The 20830-nt window shown below is 46.0% G+C and overlaps 1 protein-coding gene across 1 annotated transcript in view; it reads right to left on the reverse strand.

Annotated features, from left to right (window-relative positions):
* LOC143961315 (galactose-3-O-sulfotransferase 4-like) overlaps positions 1-20830 on the reverse strand; it is a 126683-nt gene that overhangs the window by 72344 nt on the left and 33509 nt on the right. Inside the window, exon 2 of the mRNA XM_077470572.1 lies at positions 6390-6684. Coding sequence (XP_077326698.1) covers positions 6390-6684 — 295 coding nt within the window. The remainder of the gene's footprint in view (positions 1-6389; positions 6685-20830) is intronic.

Here is a 20830-nt window from a genome sequence, read left to right on the forward strand (position 1 = left end):
TCCCATTGTAAAGTCAGCTAGAGGACACCAGTATATTTTGGTAGTCCTAGATTATGCGACCCGCTATCCTGAGGCTGTACCCTTAAGGAACACTGCATCTAAAACAATTGCACGTGAGTTGTTTTATATGTTCTCTAGGACTGGGATCCCCAAAGAAATCCTAACTGACCAAGGTACGCCATTTATGTCGAAAGTAATGAAGGAATTATGCAGACTATTTAAAATCTCACACATCCGTACCTCTGTGTACCACCCCCAGACGGACGGATTGGTGGAGAGATTTAATAAAACTTTGAAACATATGTTGAAGAAAGTGGTGGCAAAAGATGGTCGTGACTGGGATCATTTATTACCCTACCTCATGTTTGCTATTAGGGAGGTGCCCCAAGCGTCCACAGGGTTCTCACCATTCGAGTTGGTCTATGGTCATCACCCTAGGGGTCTACTAGACATTGCAAAAGAGACATGGGAGAATGAGTCCACCCCATACAAGAGTGTTATTGAGCATGTAGCACAAATGCAGGACCGTATAGCCACTGTAATGCCCCTGGTAAGGGAACACCTCCAGAGGGCTCAAGAGGCCCAAAGTAGAATTTACAACCGGTCCGCAAGAATCAGGACATTCAACCCAGGCGATAGGGTCCTTATACTAGTCCCCACTGTTGAGAGTAAATTCTTGGCGAAGTGGCAAGGTCCCTATGAAATTGTTGAAAAGGTCAGTGAGGTGAACTACAAGGTGCACCAACCAGGTAGAAGGAAGCCTTTCCAAGTTTATCACATAAACTTGATCAAGCCCTGGAAAGACAGGGAATCCTTGGTGGCGACAAATACTGTTAATAATTTGTCACCACCAATCTCTCCAGTCAGGGTAGGTGATACTCTATCAGTGTCACAGAAACAGGAGGCTCAGGAATTTTTACAGAAAAACAAAAACAAGTTCTCTGACCTCCCAGGGCGTACACACCTCATCCATCATCACATTGAAACTGAGCCTAGAAGCAGAGTAAACCTTAAGCCCTATAGGATACCCGAGGCACGTAGGGAAGCCGTATCTGCCGAGGTAAAACGTATGCTTGCTCTGGGGGTAATTGAGGTGTCACAGAGTGAATGGTCCAGCCCAATTGTGCTAATCCCAAAGCCCAATGGAACTTGGAGGTTCTGTAACGATTTCAGAAAGTTGAATGAGATCTCCAAGTTCGATGCGTATCCTATGCCCAGGGTTAATGAGTTGATTGAGAAGTTGGGTAACGCCAGGTACATAACCACCCTCGATCTCACAAAGGGCTACTGGCAGATTCCACTTTCTGGTGAGGCTAAAGAGAAAACTGCATTCTCCACCCCTGATGGGCTATTCCAGTATGTAGTGATGCCATTCGGGTTACATGGAGCGCCTGCAACTTTCCAGAGGTTGATGGACTTGATTCTGCGACCACATCGTGATTACTCAGCTGCCTACCTCGATGATGTGGTCATTTTTAGCCCTGATTGGGAAAGTCACCTCTGTAAGGTACAGGCCGTGTTGGATGCCATAAGTGATGCGGGGTTGACCATAAATGCCGAGAAGTGTGCTCTAGCCCTAGAAGAGGCCAAATATCTAGGCTACATTATTGGGAGAGGGTTGATTAAGCCACAGCTAAATAAAATTGAGGCAATACAGAATTGGCCTAGACCCCTGACAAGGAAACAGGTTAGAGCTTTCCTGGGTATTACGGGGTATTACCGTAGATTTGTGCCGAACTTTGCCTCAGTTGCTGCTCCACTAACTGACTTGACAAAGGGCGGAAAGACAGCAATGGTCACGTGGACCCCAGAGGCCGAGAAGGCTTTCCAAAGCCTTAAGTCTGCCTTGTGCCAACCACCTGTCTTAGTTACCCCCGATTTCAGGCGAGAATTTCTGGTCCAGACAGATGCCTCTAACACAGGCTTAGGTGCAGTACTCTCACAAGTAGTGAATGGTGAGGAGCATCCAGTGACGTACTTGAGTAGAAAACTAACCCCGGCCGAGAAAAATTATGCCATTGTGGAGCGAGAATGTTTGGCAGTAAAGTGGGCCCTAGAATCATTAAAGTATTACTTGCTAGGCAGGAAATTCAAGTTGGTGACAGACCATGCCCCCCTAACATGGATGAAGTTAAACAAGGAGAGAAATGCAAGAGTGACTAGATGGTTTCTCTCCCTACAAAACTTTAATTTCACTGTGGAACACAGGCCAGGGAAATTACAGGCAAATGCTGACGCATTGTCAAGGGTAAGTTGTCTGTGGGGACAAAAGGCTCAGCCCTCCGGTCTGAAAAAGAGGGGGGGGATATGTAGACATGTCACTGGAGAAGTGGTTGAGGGGGTGTACATCTCACCTAGGTTGCTACACAGTGTGAGATGGTAAATCCAGGATGGATCAGTTTCTCAGCAGCGATATGCTGCTGAGTTGTTATTTAATTTTGCCGGGCCTGGGTTTATATGGAATGGCAGGTAGGTTTGGTAGAGGGACCTGTCATTCCACATCCCCCGATCCAGTTCTGGGTTTGGGATCAGGTGAGCTTTGATCCTAATTAGCCTGGGAAGCTAAAGGACCTGCAGGGTCTGCAGGTGATCGCTCTCAGCCAGGGAATGAACAATCTGTGTGTTGAAGGAAGCTGCAAGCACAGCCACTGCTGGAGCTAAAACTCACCCTGCGACATCCAGGCGAAAGACGCTGTGTTTGTAAGTGTCAGATAGGTGAGCAGAACCTGTTAGTAAGCGCCCAGCCGGGCTAGGACTTTTATTTTTGTTGTACTTAGAAAGCACGTGTTGCTGTATATTTTGTTTGCTGGACTGTTTGTACCACGAATAAACGCCAAGATCTGCTTTATCAAATTCCAAGTCTGCTGTGAACTGTGTCCAAACACACCCTACCCCGGGAAGATCCCTTACAATATATATATATATATATATATATATATATATATATATATATATATATATATATATATATATATATATTTGAAAAGTAGTTTAGCCATGTTGAAGTCATATTTGTCTTTTGTGCCGCTTCCATTTTATGTAGAATTGTCTGTGTTTACATATGCTGATAAGTCAGCATACCAGCAATTAAGCTAGAAGGCCATTCTGGCCACAGGAGTGTACAGCCAGTACTCTGTAAATATGTCTTATCAATCATTTGTTTTTCACAATGAAAAGTCATTTTGTAATGAAAAAAGCTGCTGAGCTATTATTTTCTCCACAATGGAGTTTTTGCCTCTTTGGCCAGGACTACCTCCACCTAAGCGTGTGGAGGTTCCAGGCTAAAGGTGATAACAGGTATGGTTAGTGATCAAAATATTGATCAAAAGAGAGGAGACTGTAATGGAAATTTGTAGGTTCTGTATATAATTGTATTCTATTTTATATGTATTGCACGATGCCCTCACTGTTTACACGGCACTAATAATGTTTTCAGTACATGTTTTGCATTCTTTCAAGTCCTGATTAGAATTAGCCTGCCTATGTAACGCCCCTTGTTACCATAAACGTACAATTGTAATATTAATGTGATACCTATGTAATCATGTGTATAAAAACCTTTACATGCATCATAATAAAGGAGAACGGTTATTTGGAAAGATGCTGAGCGTATCTTTTGTGTCTGTTCCCTACTGCAGTAGTTATTAATTTGGAACCACTAATCAATATGAGGATAGGAGTTGCCTATCATCAAAATATCCATTTCAACTTAAAGGGGAAGCCCTACACCGAAAAAGTGGTGTGGGGGTCCCCCCCAAGGTCCATATCAGACCCTTATCTGAGCACGCAGCCCGGCCGGTCAGGAAAGAGGGTGGGGACGAGTGAGCGCCCCCCCTCCTGAGCCGTACCAGGCCACGTTACCACGCCCATTGTCCCTATATAAGTCGTCACACAACGCGTCCCTGTCATTGCGGCCAGAGAGAGCGTCGAGTCAACATCTCAAGGAAGAAGAAGAAGAGAAGGTGGCGGTGGCGACAGAAGACTGGGCCACCGCTAGTAAAAGAGCTGGAAGAAGAAAGCAAAGGCCCAGCAAGAAGACTTCGAAGAGGGGGACAAGACCCCCGAAGTCGGAAGAAGAGGCGGCGGGTGGCGACAGAAGACCGGGCCCCCGCTAGTAAAAGAGCTGGAAGAAGAAAGCAGAGGCCCAGCAAGAAGACCCGTAGAGGGGGACAAGACCCCCGAAGTTGGAAGAAGACCCCCAGACGGCGGCGGCGACGACAAAGAAGAAAGCCGGGTTCTTCCGCTAGTAAAAGAACTAAGAAAAGATAGAGGAGGAGTCCGACGAGAAGACCCCCCAAGACAGAAGACCACCGGAGCTGTGCAATAAATTATTTTAAAAACATGTGTTGTGTTTTTTTCTTTACACTTTTTTTCACCAGGGGAATGGGTAGGGGCCCTTGTCCTCATCAACATGGGGAAATAGTGCTTTGGGGTGGGGGGGCCGCAGGGCCTCCCTTCCCCAAAGCACCCCCCATGTTGAGGGCACGCGGCCTGGTACGGCTCAGGATGTGGGGGGGGGGGGCGCTCGCTTGTCCCCACCCCCTTTCCTGACTGTCTGGGCTGCGTGCTTGGATAAGGGTCTGGGGGGGACCCCCACACAATTTTTTCAGCGTAGGGCTTCCCCTTTAAGTCCATACCAGGTGACGGGGCTAGCAACGTGTCAATCTTGCCGATGGAGGCGGCGACATTGACCTCCTTCGCTAGTCCCATCTACCTAGAGCCACGTTCAAAATGAACGGACTTTTCTCCGTGTGTGGCAAGTCTGTTCATTTCAAAAGTCCAGTGGACTAGCACACAGGCGGCCGGATTGTCCGCCGGACTGCTGAGTCCAGCGGACAATTTTGAGTCAAAACTTCTTTCTAAGTCCGCCGGACTTTTGGAAAGAAAAAGTGAACCGGAGCCCACACACGGGTGGATTGTCCGGCGGACTCTCAGGGTCCTTGTATACTTGATGGACATCCATGGGAAACAAACAATGCAGAATGATCGCGACCCCTCTCGACTTAGAGGAGGCGAGTGTATAAAAAGCCTGGTTGTATGATTTGTGGAAGAAAGAGGGGTGATTATCCTTCTTAAAATGGGTTTTCCTGAAGAAGGTTTATGTTGGCATTTAGTTTAGCATATTGCATAAAAGCTTTCTTCCTTTTGTTTTGGGAATTAAATCCCTGGACATTATATGAAATAATTTTAATTGTCATTTTTTAAATTAAGGTAATGGAAGGTTATTTCTAACATGCAAAAGTGCTTCACAAATGAGATACAACCATGGTTTGCGAATAGTCCCACCGCGTCTCCCATCAACCACAGTGCTCGCTGGATATAACACAAAATACTTCATGTAACATTTTCATGCTCTCTCCACACCACTAGGACTGCAAAAGACATGGACCTTTTCTTCTTTTTTTTAGCTAATGACTCAGATAAGTTGCACATGTAATGCAACAATAATGAGCGGCCCAACTCTTGTCCTGATCCCCTATTTTGCATCGAAAATATAGGTGGTTTGTCTTTTTTTACCACTGCCATCATATTTCACTATTGAAATGCAAATGTAACCTCGCCACAAATGTAGCAGAAGTTCTCTGCAATGTTTACAAGGTTTCAAGGTATCTTGGCTTCTGAGGGAAAACATCACGCAACTGTTCCTTGGAAATGTTAGGCATGACACTTTCACAAGCCACCAGGATATAACTGTATGATGCATAGATCTGACCGAAACAAATATACCTTGCAATAAAAAAACAGTAAATTACAGTTAGGTTATAATCTTTAGTCTCAAATTGAAGATCAATTTATACACTTCCATGTGGCACCATTTTCATTGTTCTAGCATACTTTGTTGAGAAGTTACGAGGCATCAAAAAGTTGAAAAGTTTAGCCAACCACCACCTTTATCACCTGTTTTCTAATTCATCTGAAGAATTAGCACATTTTATCTCAGAAGTCGATCATTTTCCAAAATTTGTAGACCAGTGTTATTATTGTTGTCTGAATCTCCCCCAAAAAAAAAAAAAAAATCATCCTGTTGACCATTATAGTTACATTTTGAGCTGTCTTTGCAACAGGAATAGAGATAAAGTCTCACAGGAGGAATAATTGTTGGGTGTAGAAAGGGAGGATTTTGCTAACTTAAGATTTTATGGTTGTGTCTTTGGGAGGGAAACGGACAGGAGATCTCTGTAATGGGACACATGTGGTAATAAGGAAAAAAAAACAAAAAACTGACAGGCAAATCTGTTCTATTAACCATAACCATTAATTAACCATTCCTTACTTTAGCCAAAACTAAATTTAAAAGGTATGACTTTAGATATACTTATATCATATATATGTATTCTGACTGTTGTTAAGAACTGTATCACTTTTCAATTTACAGAGCAAACTTTTACCTCTGAGAGGCTGAAGCGCATATGGTGACAAAGGATATCGTACTGCGGCCTGTTTTGGAATTTGATGCCTTTTACCCAGTGAGTGTTGAAGAACTTAGGGTAGTTGAACTGATATTTGTCTGGCAAAGCAAAGAATAAGCCATTCTTGTCCCCATATCGGTGCAAGAGGTTCAGTATGGTGCTTCCAGCCGTCTTGTGAGTCTTCAGGAACACAATGTGCCTCTTAGGCTGACAAGTCCGTGGAAGAGGTGGAGGCAGAGAAGGTAAGTCACGTAGGGTGGAGCTCTGAGAGGTCCTGATAATAAAGACATTAAGGTCAATAATATACAAGGTCATTACTGTGCAAATTTATTTATTAGGAAGTGTAACGATAAACTATATCCAAACCAAAGATTTTTTCCTAATTTAAATAGCCTAGGGAATTGTTGAACCCCTGTCAGAGCAGCAACATCAGGTGCATATAAACTGGGTACAGCTATTGGGTCAGTTTGTATGTGGCCATAGCACAGTGTACAGCTGTCTACAGCCATTGACTTCAATGGCAGGGTGTACACAGCATTTGCGGCTCTCCAGGTGTGCTAAAAGGCCTGGAACTTTAACCTCAACATCTTTTCAGTTTCTCATTGTCCCTGCGTTATTTTTGGAAACTTGGCCAAAGTTTAACCTTAGGTGACTTTTATCATGTAGTGCTCGAACCATACTGATGACCACTAGTAAGATTATAAGCTGCAGCTGACTGTTGGCAAATGAAAGTTTGAGACTGATTGGTGGCAAAGGAAGCATGGGACATTTCTCTTGTGGTAAACATTCCTAGTGATTTATATAAACTGTTGACCAGAAATATCCAGCAGAATTTCCTACAGTAACTTGATCACATTTCTATGTCATCTTACAAAAGAATAAAAAAGGAAATCTAGATATATAAAGATGTAGGGCTACCCTAGTAGGGGCTGCTGGTAATAACTGGTTCTTTCCTAAAAGTAAAGAGGCTTTCGACCACTGCAAGAACAAGTCAATTCACATTGACCCCAATAATACAGTCTAGGGATGTCTTTTCAGTATTCATGGCTTGAAGAAATGTTAACAGGAGAGGGGTTTAGGGTCACAGGATACTTCAAAATGATTAATAGCAATAATGGGAGCACAAACTTCTCACTAATATTTTTATAGCAGCCTTTCCTGGAGGTAACAGGAAATGGCTAATATATCTAGGACTATCAGAGCAGCCCCAGTCAATGCAGCAACGTCTAGCACTTGGCACTTACCTCCCTTCTAGCACAAGCAAACCCAAATTCTACAGCAAGGTCTTTACTCACAATGTCCTTGGAGCTGTCTGTCACCCAGCCTCCACAGGTAGATCCTCAGTGAGGGAGATAAAAACCTCCTTCTCTAGGCCCAAGACTTCTGAACAGGGCCCTCATGCAAATACTCCTTTAGCAGTCTTCCCTGGGTCCTTAGCCCAGCTCATGCTGAGACCCAGACTACAATCTCCTGTTTTGGAAGCTCTCTCATAGGGGCAGTAGCCCCTCAAGGAGACTGGAACTTTCCCTGAAGAGGAAGGCATTCACTCAGAGCTTCCCAAACAGTTATTACCTACCCAGCCACCTTCTGGATGTTTCCTACCAGGGATTAGCTGGGGCATAAATAATATTTATACTGGTCATCTGCATGTCCCTGTCTTATATTCTGGAAGTTTCTTCCAAAGACAGCTGGGAGAAACCAAACACATTTTAGGAAACCCTGAACAAACAAAAAATCAAATCAATCACTGATCCAATCACAGTGAAGGCAAGAATGAAATGTACCTAGCAGCCTAATTATGAATGCACTACATAGATGATGGCTCTACTGTGGGTCTAGTTTTCCTATGTCAGACCATATGTGATAAATGCGCTGGTGAAAGTAGATATGTCATATGTCTGACAAGCATGAGTGATCTGATAACAGGGTTTATGTATGAACAGGGATCTAACAAGAAAAATTTCTCATTTCAATAGCAACCATTGAGCTTCCAATTGGAATAGCTGTAATCCTTCATTGTTAGGAGCAACAAGAAATTTTTGCCAGCCATTAGGGATGAGCTTCGTGTTCGAGTCGAACATACGTTCGACTCGAACGTTGGCTGTTCGTCCGTTCGGCGAAGTCCAAAAATTTTGGTCCGTTCGCGCCAAATTCGTGTGGCGCTCACGGCCCACAATGCACTGCGATGGCGCAGTGCATTGCTGGCTCATGATTGGCCAAGCATGCACTGTGACCACGCATGCTTGGCCAATCGCAGCGCCAGCAGCGAGGAGAGCCATGATTGGCCACAGGCAGGATGCCTGTGGCCAATCATAGCTCAGGCTGTGTAGTGCACGCCCCACACTATATAAGGCCGCCAGCGCGGCGGCCTTGTGTACTGTGTTGGCGTCTGAAGCAGTGGGTGTTCTGTGTACCTTCAACACAGTGCACACCGATCGTTTTCGGCCGATTTTCGATCTTGCTGTTGTGTAGTGGTTATTGTCTGCATGCCCTGACCGCAGTATACACCGCTATATTCACCTCACCTATATAGCTAGTGATCTATCTTTTATAATAGAGCTTGCAGTCAGTAGTGTTAGGAGATAGTGCGTGCTGTCTGCGTGCTCTGTACCCAGTACATACCGCTATATCCACCTACATAGCTGTTCTCTATTTGAGCCCACTTGCCATCTGCAGGAGTTATTGGAAGTTGTGTGCTTCCAGCACAGCACAGTATACATCTGTATATACCCCTTTATCTCTGGTGTTCTATAATAAAGGCATCTGCAGGAGTTAGTGGGTGTTCTGTGTACCTTCAACACAGTACACACCGATCGTTTTCTGACGATTTTCGATCTTGCTGTTGTGTAGTGGTTGTTGTCTGCGTGCCCTGACCGCAGTATACACCGCTATATTCACCTCACCTATATAGCTAGTGATCTATCTTTTATAATAGAGCTTGCAGTCAGTAGTGTTAGGAGATAGTGCGTGCTGTCTGCGTGCTCTGTACCCAGTACCTACCGCTATATCCACCTACATAGCTCTTCTCTATTTGAGACCACTTGCCATCTGCAGGAGTTATTGGAAGTTGTGTGTGCCTCCAGCACAGCACAGTATACATCTGTATATACCCCTTTATCTCTGGTGTTCTATAATAAAGGCATCTGCAGGAGTTAGTGGGTGTTGTGTGCCTCTAGCACAATATACACTACCCAACTGCTTTTTTACCCAACTCCCTTCAGGCCATTACCATGTCTGGAAGGCCAGCAAGGAGAGGCAGACAGGCGCGAGCCGATAAAAGAGGGCAAGCAGGCTCTGTGTCTAGAGACAACAGTGCTGGTCGTGGACGCGGTGCACTGTCATCAGCACGTGGCCATGGGACACGCTTGTCCTTCTTTTCGGCAGCTGGACATGTTGAACCGCAACATGCCAACGACTTGGTAGAGTGGATGACCAAGCCCTCTTCATCCTCCTCATCCTCTCTCACCCAGTCTCAGGGTACTAGCAAAGCAGCTGCCAACGCATCGTCTTCCCTCCTCTCAATGTCATCATCAGTGACTCCTTCCCTAGACCCACCACGTCCTCCTGAGGAGTCTCCTGAACTCTTTGAGCACAGTGTTGGGTACATGCTCCAGGAGGATGCCCAGTGTTTTGTGGGCTCTGATGATGACACTCAGCTAGAGGAAGGCAGTAGCGTGAGCGCAGAGAGAGGGAATGCTCAAGAAGGACAGCAATCTGGCAGTCATGTTCCACAAGCTGCAGCATACTGCCAGGTTTGCTACAGCGATGAAGAGGGAGGGGATGATGAGGGCACTGACTCCACGTGGGTGCCTGGAAGGAGAGAGGAGGAGGAGGAGGAGGCACATGTCCAAAGAGGCAGGATGCCCTCCGGGGGCCAGCTTAGGGGCAGCACACCGACTGAATCACACCGCAGAGCTCCGCCTGTGCAGAGCGCTGTCTCTGCGCGTTATTCTAAAAGTTCTTTGGTGTGGGCCTTTTTTGAGACGAGTGCATCAGATCGCACCGCTGCTATTTGCAACATATGTCTCAAGCGTATCTCACCTGGCCAAAACATCAGCCGCTTGGGCACCACATGCTTGACCAGACATATGTTGACCTGCCATGCAGCTTGTTGGCAAGCGTACCTCAAAGACCCACACCAAAGAACAAAGCAGACCTCTCCTTGCTCCTCATCAGCTGGCATCTCCAACCCCACTAGACCTTCAGTCCTCTCTGAAACCTGCTCTGAGAGGAATGAAGGTGTAGAATTAGGTGTGTCACAGCCAAGTGCTTCCGGGAACTCTGCTAGCGGTACACCCACGTCTGATTATAGCAGGCAAATGTCCCTGCCCCAGCTGCTGGACCGGCGAAAGAAGTTCACTCCCAGCCATCCACATGCCCAGCGGTTGAATGCTAGCTTGGCTAAATTGCTAGCACTTCAACTGCTGCCTTTTCAGTTGGTAGACTCGGCCCCCTTCCGTGAGTTTGTACAATGTGCGGTTCCTCAGTGGCAGGTCCCCAAACGCCACTTTTTCTCACGGAAGGCGTTTCCGGCTCTCTACCGGCATGTGGAAGGCAATGTCCTTGCCCCGCTGGACAGGGCGGTCAGCGGTAAGGTGCATATTACCGCTGACTCATGGTCCAGCAGGCATGGACAGGGACGTTACCTGTCTTTCACGGCCCATTGGGTCACTCTTCTGGCAGCTGGGAAGGATGCAGGACAAGGTGCAGTAGTGTTGGAGGTTGTTCCGCCACCACGCCTCCAAAATGCTACTATTGGTTGTGACACACCTCTCTCCTCCACCCCCTCCTCTTCTTCTTCCTCCATGGCCTCTCCCAGTGCTCTGTCCTCAGAAGCAGCGGTGCTCCGTAGGCGTTCCAGGGGCTACGCAAGTACGCAGGCAAAACGATGCCATGCCGTGCTTGCGCTGGTTTGTTTGGGGGACAGGAGCCACACTGGGGTGGATGTTTTGTCAGCTCTGCAGGGGCAGGCCGAGAGGTGGTTGACGCCACGCCAGCTTAAGCCAGGAATGGTGGTTTGCGACAATGGCACCAACCTCCTCTCTGCCCTCCGACAGGGACAACTGACCCATGTGCCCTGTGTAGCTCACGTCCTTAACCTGGTGGTGCAGCGGTTCTTGGGCAGGTACCCCGGCTTACAGGATGTCCTGAAGCAGGCCAGGAAAGTCTGTGTGCATTTCCGCCGATCATTTAATGCCTGTGCTCGGCTGGCTGAGCTCCAAAAGGAGTTGAACCTGCCCAAGAACCGCCTTATATGTGACATGCCCACCAGATGGAACTCAACATTGGCCATGCTGCAGCGGCTGCACATGCAGCAGAGGGCCATCAATGAGTACCTGTGCGACTACGGCACCAGGACAGGGTCGGGGGAGCTCGGTTTTTTCTCACCACGCCAGTGGGGCATGATCATGGATGCATGCACTGTCCTGTCACCGTTTGAGGAGGCCACAAGGATGGTGAGCAGTGACAGTGCATGCATCAGTGACACTGTACCTCTTGTCCACCTCTTGGAGCATACGCTGCGTGGAATAATGGACAGGGCACTTGAGGCAGAACAGAGGCAGGAAGAGGAGGACTTCCTTGCCTCTCAAGGCCCCCTTTATCCAGACAGTGTTCCTGCTGTGCCACCCATCACACAGGAAGAGGATGAGGAGGAGGAAGAGGAGGAGGAGGATGATTGTGTCAGCATGGAGGTGGAGGCTGGCACTCAGCATCAGCATCAGCATCAGCAGCAGCAGCAGCAGTCTTGTAGGGATGATTTACAGTCCCAAGAAACACGTGTATTTGTACGTGGCTGGGAGGAGGTAGCTGCGGATCATGTTGTCCTTAGTGACCCAGAGGACTCCGGACCGAATGCCTCAGCTAACCTACGCTGCATGGCCTCCCTGATCCTGCAAAGCCTGCGGAAGGATCCTCGTATTCTTCGGATCAAGGAGAGGGACCATTACTGGCTGGCCACCCTCCTTGATCCATGGTACAAGGGTAAGGTTGCCGACCTTATCTTGCCATCGCAGAGGGAGCAGAGGATGAGACATCTCTGGGAGGCCTTGCAGAAAGGTCTGTGCAACGCGTTCCCAGAGACTGGGAGGTTACAAACTCCTGGTCCTGGACAACGTGTTGCTGAGGCATCGGTCAGAAGGAGCGGTGGAGAAGGTGGCCGTCTGACTGATGCTTTCAGACAATTTTTTAGTCCGCAGCCCCAAGGTATGATCGGTTCCAGCACCCATCGCCAGCGTCTGATTTACATGGTGCAGGAATACCTAGGGGCAAGGTCAGACTTGGACACCTTTCCCACCGAAAATCCTCTGGCTTACTGGGTCTTGAGGATGGATCACTGGCCAGAGCTTGCACAGTATGCAATTGAGCTACTGGCCTGTCCTGCATCCAGCGTTCTTTCGAACGCACCTTCAGTGCTGCTGGTGGCTTTGTTACCGATCACAGGGTGCGCCTGTCCACCGAATCAGTTGATCGACTGACCTTCATCAAGATGAATCAGTCTTGGATCACCCACAGCTACCAAGCACCTGAAGCTGATGTAACAGAATAATTTTTTTTGAAATATCACATCCCTTCAAGACTGCCTATGCTGATGCTGAGTGACTGTCCTGTTATGTTGATTGTCTATCCTCTTCCTCCTCCGCTGATATGTTGGAAGAACATTTCTGGTTCTGGTTGATGCCATCAGCCCAATTTTTCTGCCCTTGTTTAACAGGGGCGTTTAAGTACAATTTTTGATGCAATGCTTTGCAGCAGGGCTAATTCCTGCAATCAAACAAGAGTATATGGGAGAGGTTGCAGTGTGGTGGCACCAGCACCAGTGCCTAAGGCCCAATTTTTCTGCCCCTGTTTAACAGGGGCGTTTAATTACAATTTTTGATGCAATGCTTTGCAGCAGGGCTAATTCCTGCAATAAAACTAGAGTATATGGCAGAGGTTGCAGTGTGGTGGCACCAGCACCAGTGCCTAAGGCCCAATTTTTCTGCCCCTGTTTAACAGGGGCGTTTAATTACAATTTTTGATGCAATGCTTTGCAGCAGGGCTAATTCCTGCAATAAAACTAGAGTATATGGCAGGGGTTGCAGTGTGGTGGCACCAGCACCAGTGCCTAAGGCCCAATTTTTCTGCCCCTGTTTAACAGGGGCGTTTAAGTACAATTTTTGATGCAATGCTTTGCAGCAGGGCTAATTCCTGCAATAAAACTAGAGTATATGGAAGAGGTTGCAGTGTGGTGGCACCAGCAGCAGTGCCTAAGGCCACATTTTTCTGCCCCTGTTTAACAGGGACATGTAATTACAATTCTTGATATAATATTTCACACGAGGGCCCCTTCCTGTGCCCACCCAGAGTAACGGTGAGGACTTATAGTGTTGTGGCACCAGCACCACAACCACCAAAGGTCAATTTTTCTACCACTGTTCAACAATGGCATGTAATTACAATTCTTGATATAATCGTTCACAGCAGGGCGCTCCAGCGCCCACCAAGAGTCACTTTGAGGGCTTACAATGTTGTGGCAAAACCAACACCTTGTTCCGCCATTTCTGCAGAGCATATAGGGCAGGCCCCTACTTTCAAACATCCAATTTACAAACATCTCCTACTTGCAAACGGAAGGAGACAACAGCAAGTGAGATGAAAAAAGATGGACGACAAAACAAATTATACAGTGGTGATAACCCTTCCCTATGTTTTCCAAAAAGCTTAAAAATAGTTTTTTTGACTGGAGCAACACTTTAAAAATGTACCAGTTGAAAATTACAAACAGATTCAACTTAACACAACAAACCTACACAGTCCCTGTCTTGTTTGCACCGCCTGTATACTGCTGTTCTGAGTATATAGGGCCTGGGGGCCACACGCATTTCCTTTTTTTAATATGGGTACAGGGTTCCCCTTAATATGCGTACAAGACCCAAATAGGCTGGTAATGGGCAGGGAGGGCTACCCATGCCATTTTTCTCAATGATTTTCAACCATATTGCAGGAACCAGATATAACATTAAAACCGCAAGCAGTTTTAAATGGTGTTATTTCCGTTTAATGTCATTTTGTGCAGGGACTGTTCTAAACACGGGAAAGACGTGGCACTTCACAGGCATACTACAGACACCCCCCAGGCACCATATTTAAAGGAATATTTAATTTTTTCTTCACTTTAATCATCATTAAAATCAGTGCTCCCGCCAAAACGGCCATTTTTAAAAACATTTTAGGCATTGACCCATGTCCCCTGGGGCAGGAGCCAGGTCCCCAAACCCTTTTTAGGACAGTATCTTGCATATTAGCCTTTAAAATTAGCACTCTTCATTTCGAACGTTCGAGTCCCATAGACTTCAATGGGGTTCTAAAGTTCGTTCGAATTTGGGGTCCGTTCGAAAGTTCTGGTGCGAACCGAACCGGGGGGTGTTCGGCTCATCCCTACCAGCCATCAGTTGACGGCCATTTACAACCCCCCTGCCTTAAACTTCACACATATGCGATGTGGGAACCTGCACGATTCCTGTGCGGGTTCCCGCATCGCATTTAGTTCGCAGGCAGTTTACACTGTTCTCTGCAAAATGCTGCAGGTGTCAATACAAAGTTAATGACACCTCCAAAACGGTTTGCAGATCGCAGTGCGAACTGTGAAATCGAACAGGAATCGAATTTCATGGGTCCTGCACCATTTTGGTCTGGATGCAGTGCAAATTCAGCAAACGTACAAACTGCATGGCTTAATTCACATCGCACAGACATCTCATGTGATCTGCACATTAACGCCATGCAAATCACATGCAATGTTTGTCATTGCAATAGTGTGAACGCAACCTCAGTCTTAACAGATTCCTCCTCATTGCACAGTCAAGCCCCTCAGTTTAGCAGACTCCCTCCTCCCCTTTTCACAGCTAGGGTCCTATGTTTACTAGACCTTGCCCTCTGTCATACAGTTAATTTTATCAGCCCCCTTCCCCTATTCCATAGCTAGACCCTCTTATTTTCTAGAACTCCTAATTTATTCCACAGCTAGAGCCCTTAATCTACTATTCCCACCCCTCCCTTATTCTGGGGCTAGGCATAGGATGCATTAGGGTGAAAAAACATGAACGTTTACAACCCCTGTAAGGATGGCTTTAATGGAATGTGATGCAAACACTGAAGGTTCTGTACACCACTGATAAACCTGCAGTGAATGTGAAAACTAAACTGAAGAGATAACCAAACAAGCCTGTGTATGAAAGACATGATGTGCAGAGAACACGACCTACCCTTGTTAATGATTAGGGATCAGTGAAACACCCCCCCCCCCCCCCCGGTTCGGTTTTCACCACAATATCCAAACATGCAAAAAAGTTTGCTTGAACATGCAAACACCGTTAAAGTCTATGGGACACGAACGTGAAAAATCTGAAGTGCTAATTTTAAAGGCTTATATGCAAGTTATATCCATAAAAAGTGTTTGGGGACCCGGGGTCCTGCCCCAGGGGACATGTATCAATGCAAAAAAAAGTTTTAAAAACTGAAGTTTTTTCGGGAGCAGTGATTTTAAGAATGCTTAAAGTGAAACAATAAAAATGAAATATTCCTTTATATCATGCCCGGTCTGTGTCTATAATATGCCTGTAAAGTGGCGCAGTTTTCCCATGTTTAGAAACAATACGACAGCAAAATGACATTTCTAAAGGAAAAAAAGTAATGTAAAACTGCTTGCGGCTGTAATGTATTGTCAGGTCCTGGCAATATAGATGAAAATCATTGAGAAAAACGGCATGCCCCCCCCCCCCCCCCCCCAGCCCATTATAAGGCTCTTTGGGTCTGGTATGGATATTAAGGGGAACTCCGCACCCAAATTTAAAAAAACATGGCGTGGGGGAGCCTCAACACTGGACCTTGGGTGGTGGTGCCACATCACTGTAACCGCTCACAGTTACTCTTGGTGGGTGCAGGAACGGGCCCTGCAGTGAAATATTAGATTAAGAATTGTAGTTACATGCCCCTGTTAAACAGGGGCAGAAAAATTGGGCCTTTGGTGGTGGTGGTGGAACCACAACACTGTAAGCCCTCACAGTTACTCTTGGTGGGCGCAGGAACGGGCCCTGCTGTTAAATATTGTATCCAAAATTGTAATTACATGCCCCCTTAAACATGGGCAGAAAATTTGGCCTTGGGAAGTGATGGTGGTGCCACAACACTGTAACCCCTCATGTTGGGTGCAGAAATGGGCCCTGCTGTGAAATATTAGATACAAAAATTGTAATTACAATACAGTGCAGCCATAGTGCAGTTGCTACTACTAGTCTGGTGGTGTACACAATACAGTGTAGTGTGGTGTTGCAAAACAAAATATACATCATGTCCGGAAGGCCACCAAGGAGAGGCAGATGCTCACAGGCCACTAAAAGAGAGCAAGCAGGCTCTGTTTCAACAGTGCTGGTCGTTGACATGGTGCATCCTCTGCAGGTGGCCTTGGTGCACGCTTGTCCTATTTCTCTGCTGCTGGCCGTGTTATTAAGTCAGAACATGCAGAAGAGTTGGTGGAGTGGATAACAAAAGCCACTTCATCCTCCTCATCCTCTGTCACTCAGGCTCAGAGTAGTTTGCCTTCCTATGCAGCTGCCAAAGCGGCCTATTCCACTGACTCCTTGTCCACAGTCACTCCTTCCATAGCCCCACCATCATGCATGGTTAAATGAGAGTTCTTTGACCATGAGTGAAAGCTTTAACACAATAACAACATTTATTGGTGAGCAGTTGAAAGTCTATCTAATACACAACCATCTATCTATAGTCTACACCAAGGAAGAAAATATTAGGTGAAAATATGAGAATTACATGAAGGAATACTGAGTGTATTCTTTAAAACATTAATCTACAAAATATTTAGTTACAAGTAAAATGCAGACCTTTCCCATAATTATCCTTTGCTCCGAGGTTCCATTCTGATGGCTACTCTCCCATAAAAGTGTGTGTTTCCCTCCCATTTAGTCTGTGTATATCATTACAGGCTGAAGCCTCATTGGTTGGCTTTGATTGGCGAGCTTCCCTATTCCTGGTTAAGGACTGGCTACATCTCCAATCCCTATACTTTGCATAAGTTAGTCCCCTTTAATGCAAATCCTTGTGACTATTCTGAGCAAGAGATTAACTGAGTATGTGTAAAACAATGACGTTTAGATCCCATTGTTTGTATACTAAAGCCTAGGCACCGACTTGTCTGGTCTACCAGAGATTTCCGTGAAGATAATATGTTCCGTCCTACATAGATACAAGCTAAATCAAATATATTCATAATTACAATATTTTACACCCATTAATGGAGATTTCACATAAACTCATAAGGCAACAAGTCTGTTGGCAACAGCGCTTGAAAGACCCACATCAAATAAAAAGGCAGACTTCTACTTGCTCCTCTGTGATCTCCAACCCTACTATACCTCCAGTCCTCTCAAAAACCTGCAATGAGAGGAATGAAGGTATAGCATTAGGTGTCCCAAGTACTTGCAGCCAATCTGCTAGCAGTACACCACCATCTAATTTTAGCAGGCAAATTTCCCTACCCCAGTTGCTAAATCATAAAAATAAATTTGGTCCCAGCCATCCACATGCTCAGCGTCTGAATGCTAGCTTGGCCAAATTGCTAGCACTGCAACTGCTGCCTTTTCAGCTGGTAGACTCTGCCCCCTTTCATGAATTTGTGGCATGTGCTGTACCTCATCTGCATTTTTCTTATCACAGACATCCCGGAACGCATGGTATTGTGGAGGCAAGTTGTGATATGACTGGGTAGTTACCACACCAACTTGCAATTCCTTGACCAGCGGAGAACTTGTTTGGTAAGATTCCCTACAGTGTTCCTTGCAGTGGGAAGATGTGAAATCTATGGTCCGTGTTCCCCAGTTGATAGAGGGATTGTGAGTGGAGAACCAAGGAATGCCCAAAATGACGGGAAATGTGGGTGATGTAATCAAGTGAAAGCTGATGGTCTCACGATGGTCAGCCTCAAACTGGGTTACCAGAGGAACTGTTTTATGGGTAACAGATCCTGAGGATAAGGGTGAACCATCAACTGTCTCGATCTCAATAGGAGCAGATGTATTTCTGACTTGAATGTTATTGTGGTGGGCAAACTCTATGTCCATAAAGTTTCCTCCAGCCCCAGAGTCCAGCATAGCCGAGCAGGGGATTTCACAGCCCTCAGAAATAAGCTTAATAGGGATGACAAAATGAGACAGTGGAGAATTTACTTTATTTTCTTTGAGAATCAATGGGGAGATAGACTGGGTAAAAGAGTTGATTTGTTCAGGCAGGATCACATCAGTCGCCACAATTGTTCTTCTAACCTTGTTAGGACAGTTAACTGCGTAATGCCCAGAGTCTCCACAATATAGACAGAGGTTCTCCGAATGTCTTCTTTCTTTCTCCTGAGTACTGCTTGGACCTTGAAGAAGGGGACATACCCGAAAGCTTGTCCTGAAAAATTGTATGTTAGTGCAAATAAAAAAATTATCACGGACAGTACTCAATTTTCTCTGTCACAATTGCACTAATACGGCTACAATCACATTAAGTAGTTCTTTCTCCTGAAAAGAAATGCATCTCTTAATTGCATCAACCTGCATAGGTTCAGCTGTGTCAGAATCTGGATAAACTCTCGGATCCTTCTGAGCAAATTGACTAGCAGAGAAACGCATGCCACCATTACTTCCAAACATTCCCAGCCTCTACTTCCTCCTTTCTGTAACCTCTGATCAACTCGGATACATAGTTGGATGAAGGCTTCAAGATCATTAGGAGTCTCTACTCTGGCAAGCTCATCTTTTACCTGTTCAGAAACCCCATTGGCGAAACTGACTTCTTTTGCGCTGCTGGGTTCCAAGTGGTATCTGCCATCCAACGTCTGAATTCAGCTTTGTACTCAGCAACAGAGCGTTTACCTTACTGTAAACTATGGAACTTTGCTTCAGTCGTAGCGCAGCGGTTGGGATCATCAAAAACTTGATTCATTGCATCCTCGAAAGTCTGGAAATTATTCAACATAGCACTGTCTTGTTCGATATAGGGGGAGGCCCAGGCTAGAGCTTCCCCAGTCAGGAGGTTGATAACAAACATTACCTTCTGTCTTTCAGAAATTAATGTGACACTGGTTAAGAAAACCTCTGTAATGGTGGCGGTCGCCATTAAACTTGGGTGGGTGAGGCATATGTGCGTTAGTATCATCTCGGGAAAGTAGATCCAGCAATTGTTTTGTCAGAGCATGGATCTCTTCGTGCTGCTCCTTCACCACACCTTCCAGTATGGAGAATTTTTCTTGGTAAGTGACACCGAACTTCTGCAGCTCTGCGATTTGCTGCCTGAACGGAGCCACAGCATTTGCTATAGCAGCCTCCATGTTTTTGGCAAGAATATTCTGTCACTATCAGGGGTCAGGCTCGAAAACCAATTGCTATAGCAGTTGCAGGACTACCACTAACCAGCAGGATAGGTACACAGGCAGTCACCCTGGCAGAAGACACAGGCTCACCTGAGGTGTGGAGTCTAAGTACTAATCAGTTTTCACCAGAGCTCCTGATAGTGGAGATGGATTTAGCTGTGTGTTAGTACCAGGTGCGGTCCTCAAGATCGCCCCACCAGGAGGTGAGCAAGCTGGGATTCAGTAGCAGATGAGCAGGTAAGGATCAAACAGAAGCATGGTCAGTAAGAAAGCCAAAAGGTCGGTAACGAGTTGTTGCAGGTTGGCAGGACCGTTTTTAAGGCAGGGCAAAAGGGGCAGCTGCCCTGGGCCCATCATTGTAGTGGGACCCAAAGCAGCTGCCTAATACTTGCCAACTATCCCAGTTTAAATTCCCTTATCCCTTGAAGTTTTAGTCCAGTGCTGTGTCCCGATATCTCAGTGTAAACTGCTGCTGCTGCCCAGCTCTGCCCTATTGCCATGTACAGATGACTCACCTGCAAACCCTGCGTTTACATGTAAATAACCTGCACTTATATGTAAATAGTGGCAGCATTAATATGTAAATTGATATTTAAATAGAGGTGGAATTCATATGTATATCATGTCCCCCTGAGGTCACATCCACTATAATTTCTGCTGAATGCTGCCCACTGGGGAGGTAAAGGAGCATGCTTGAAAGTCCTGCCTACAATTGTGGTCATTAAGCTTAACATCATGTTTTGCAAAAGTAAGCAAATTGGAGGTGGATTCTTCAAAATAACATGGTGCCACAGCACCCTGAATTATGGTGCATGTGAATATGCAGGCAGAGGAGATGATGTGCTGTAAGCTTTAGCAGCCAATCAGTGAGCAGTAATGCTATGCACTAACCTCTTGCAACCAATTAGTAAGCAGTAATAATGTGCAGTAACCTCTAACAACCAATTAGTGAGTGGTATAGATGTTCAGTAACCTCTAGCATTCAATCAGTGAGCAGTATTGATGTACAGTA

Source organism: Lithobates pipiens, unplaced genomic scaffold (assembly GCF_037356315.1).
Source record: "Lithobates pipiens isolate NorthernLeopardFrog02 unplaced genomic scaffold, aLitPip1_a1.2 Scaffold_8, whole genome shotgun sequence".
Classification (NCBI taxonomy): domain Eukaryota; kingdom Metazoa; phylum Chordata; class Amphibia; order Anura; family Ranidae; genus Lithobates; species Lithobates pipiens.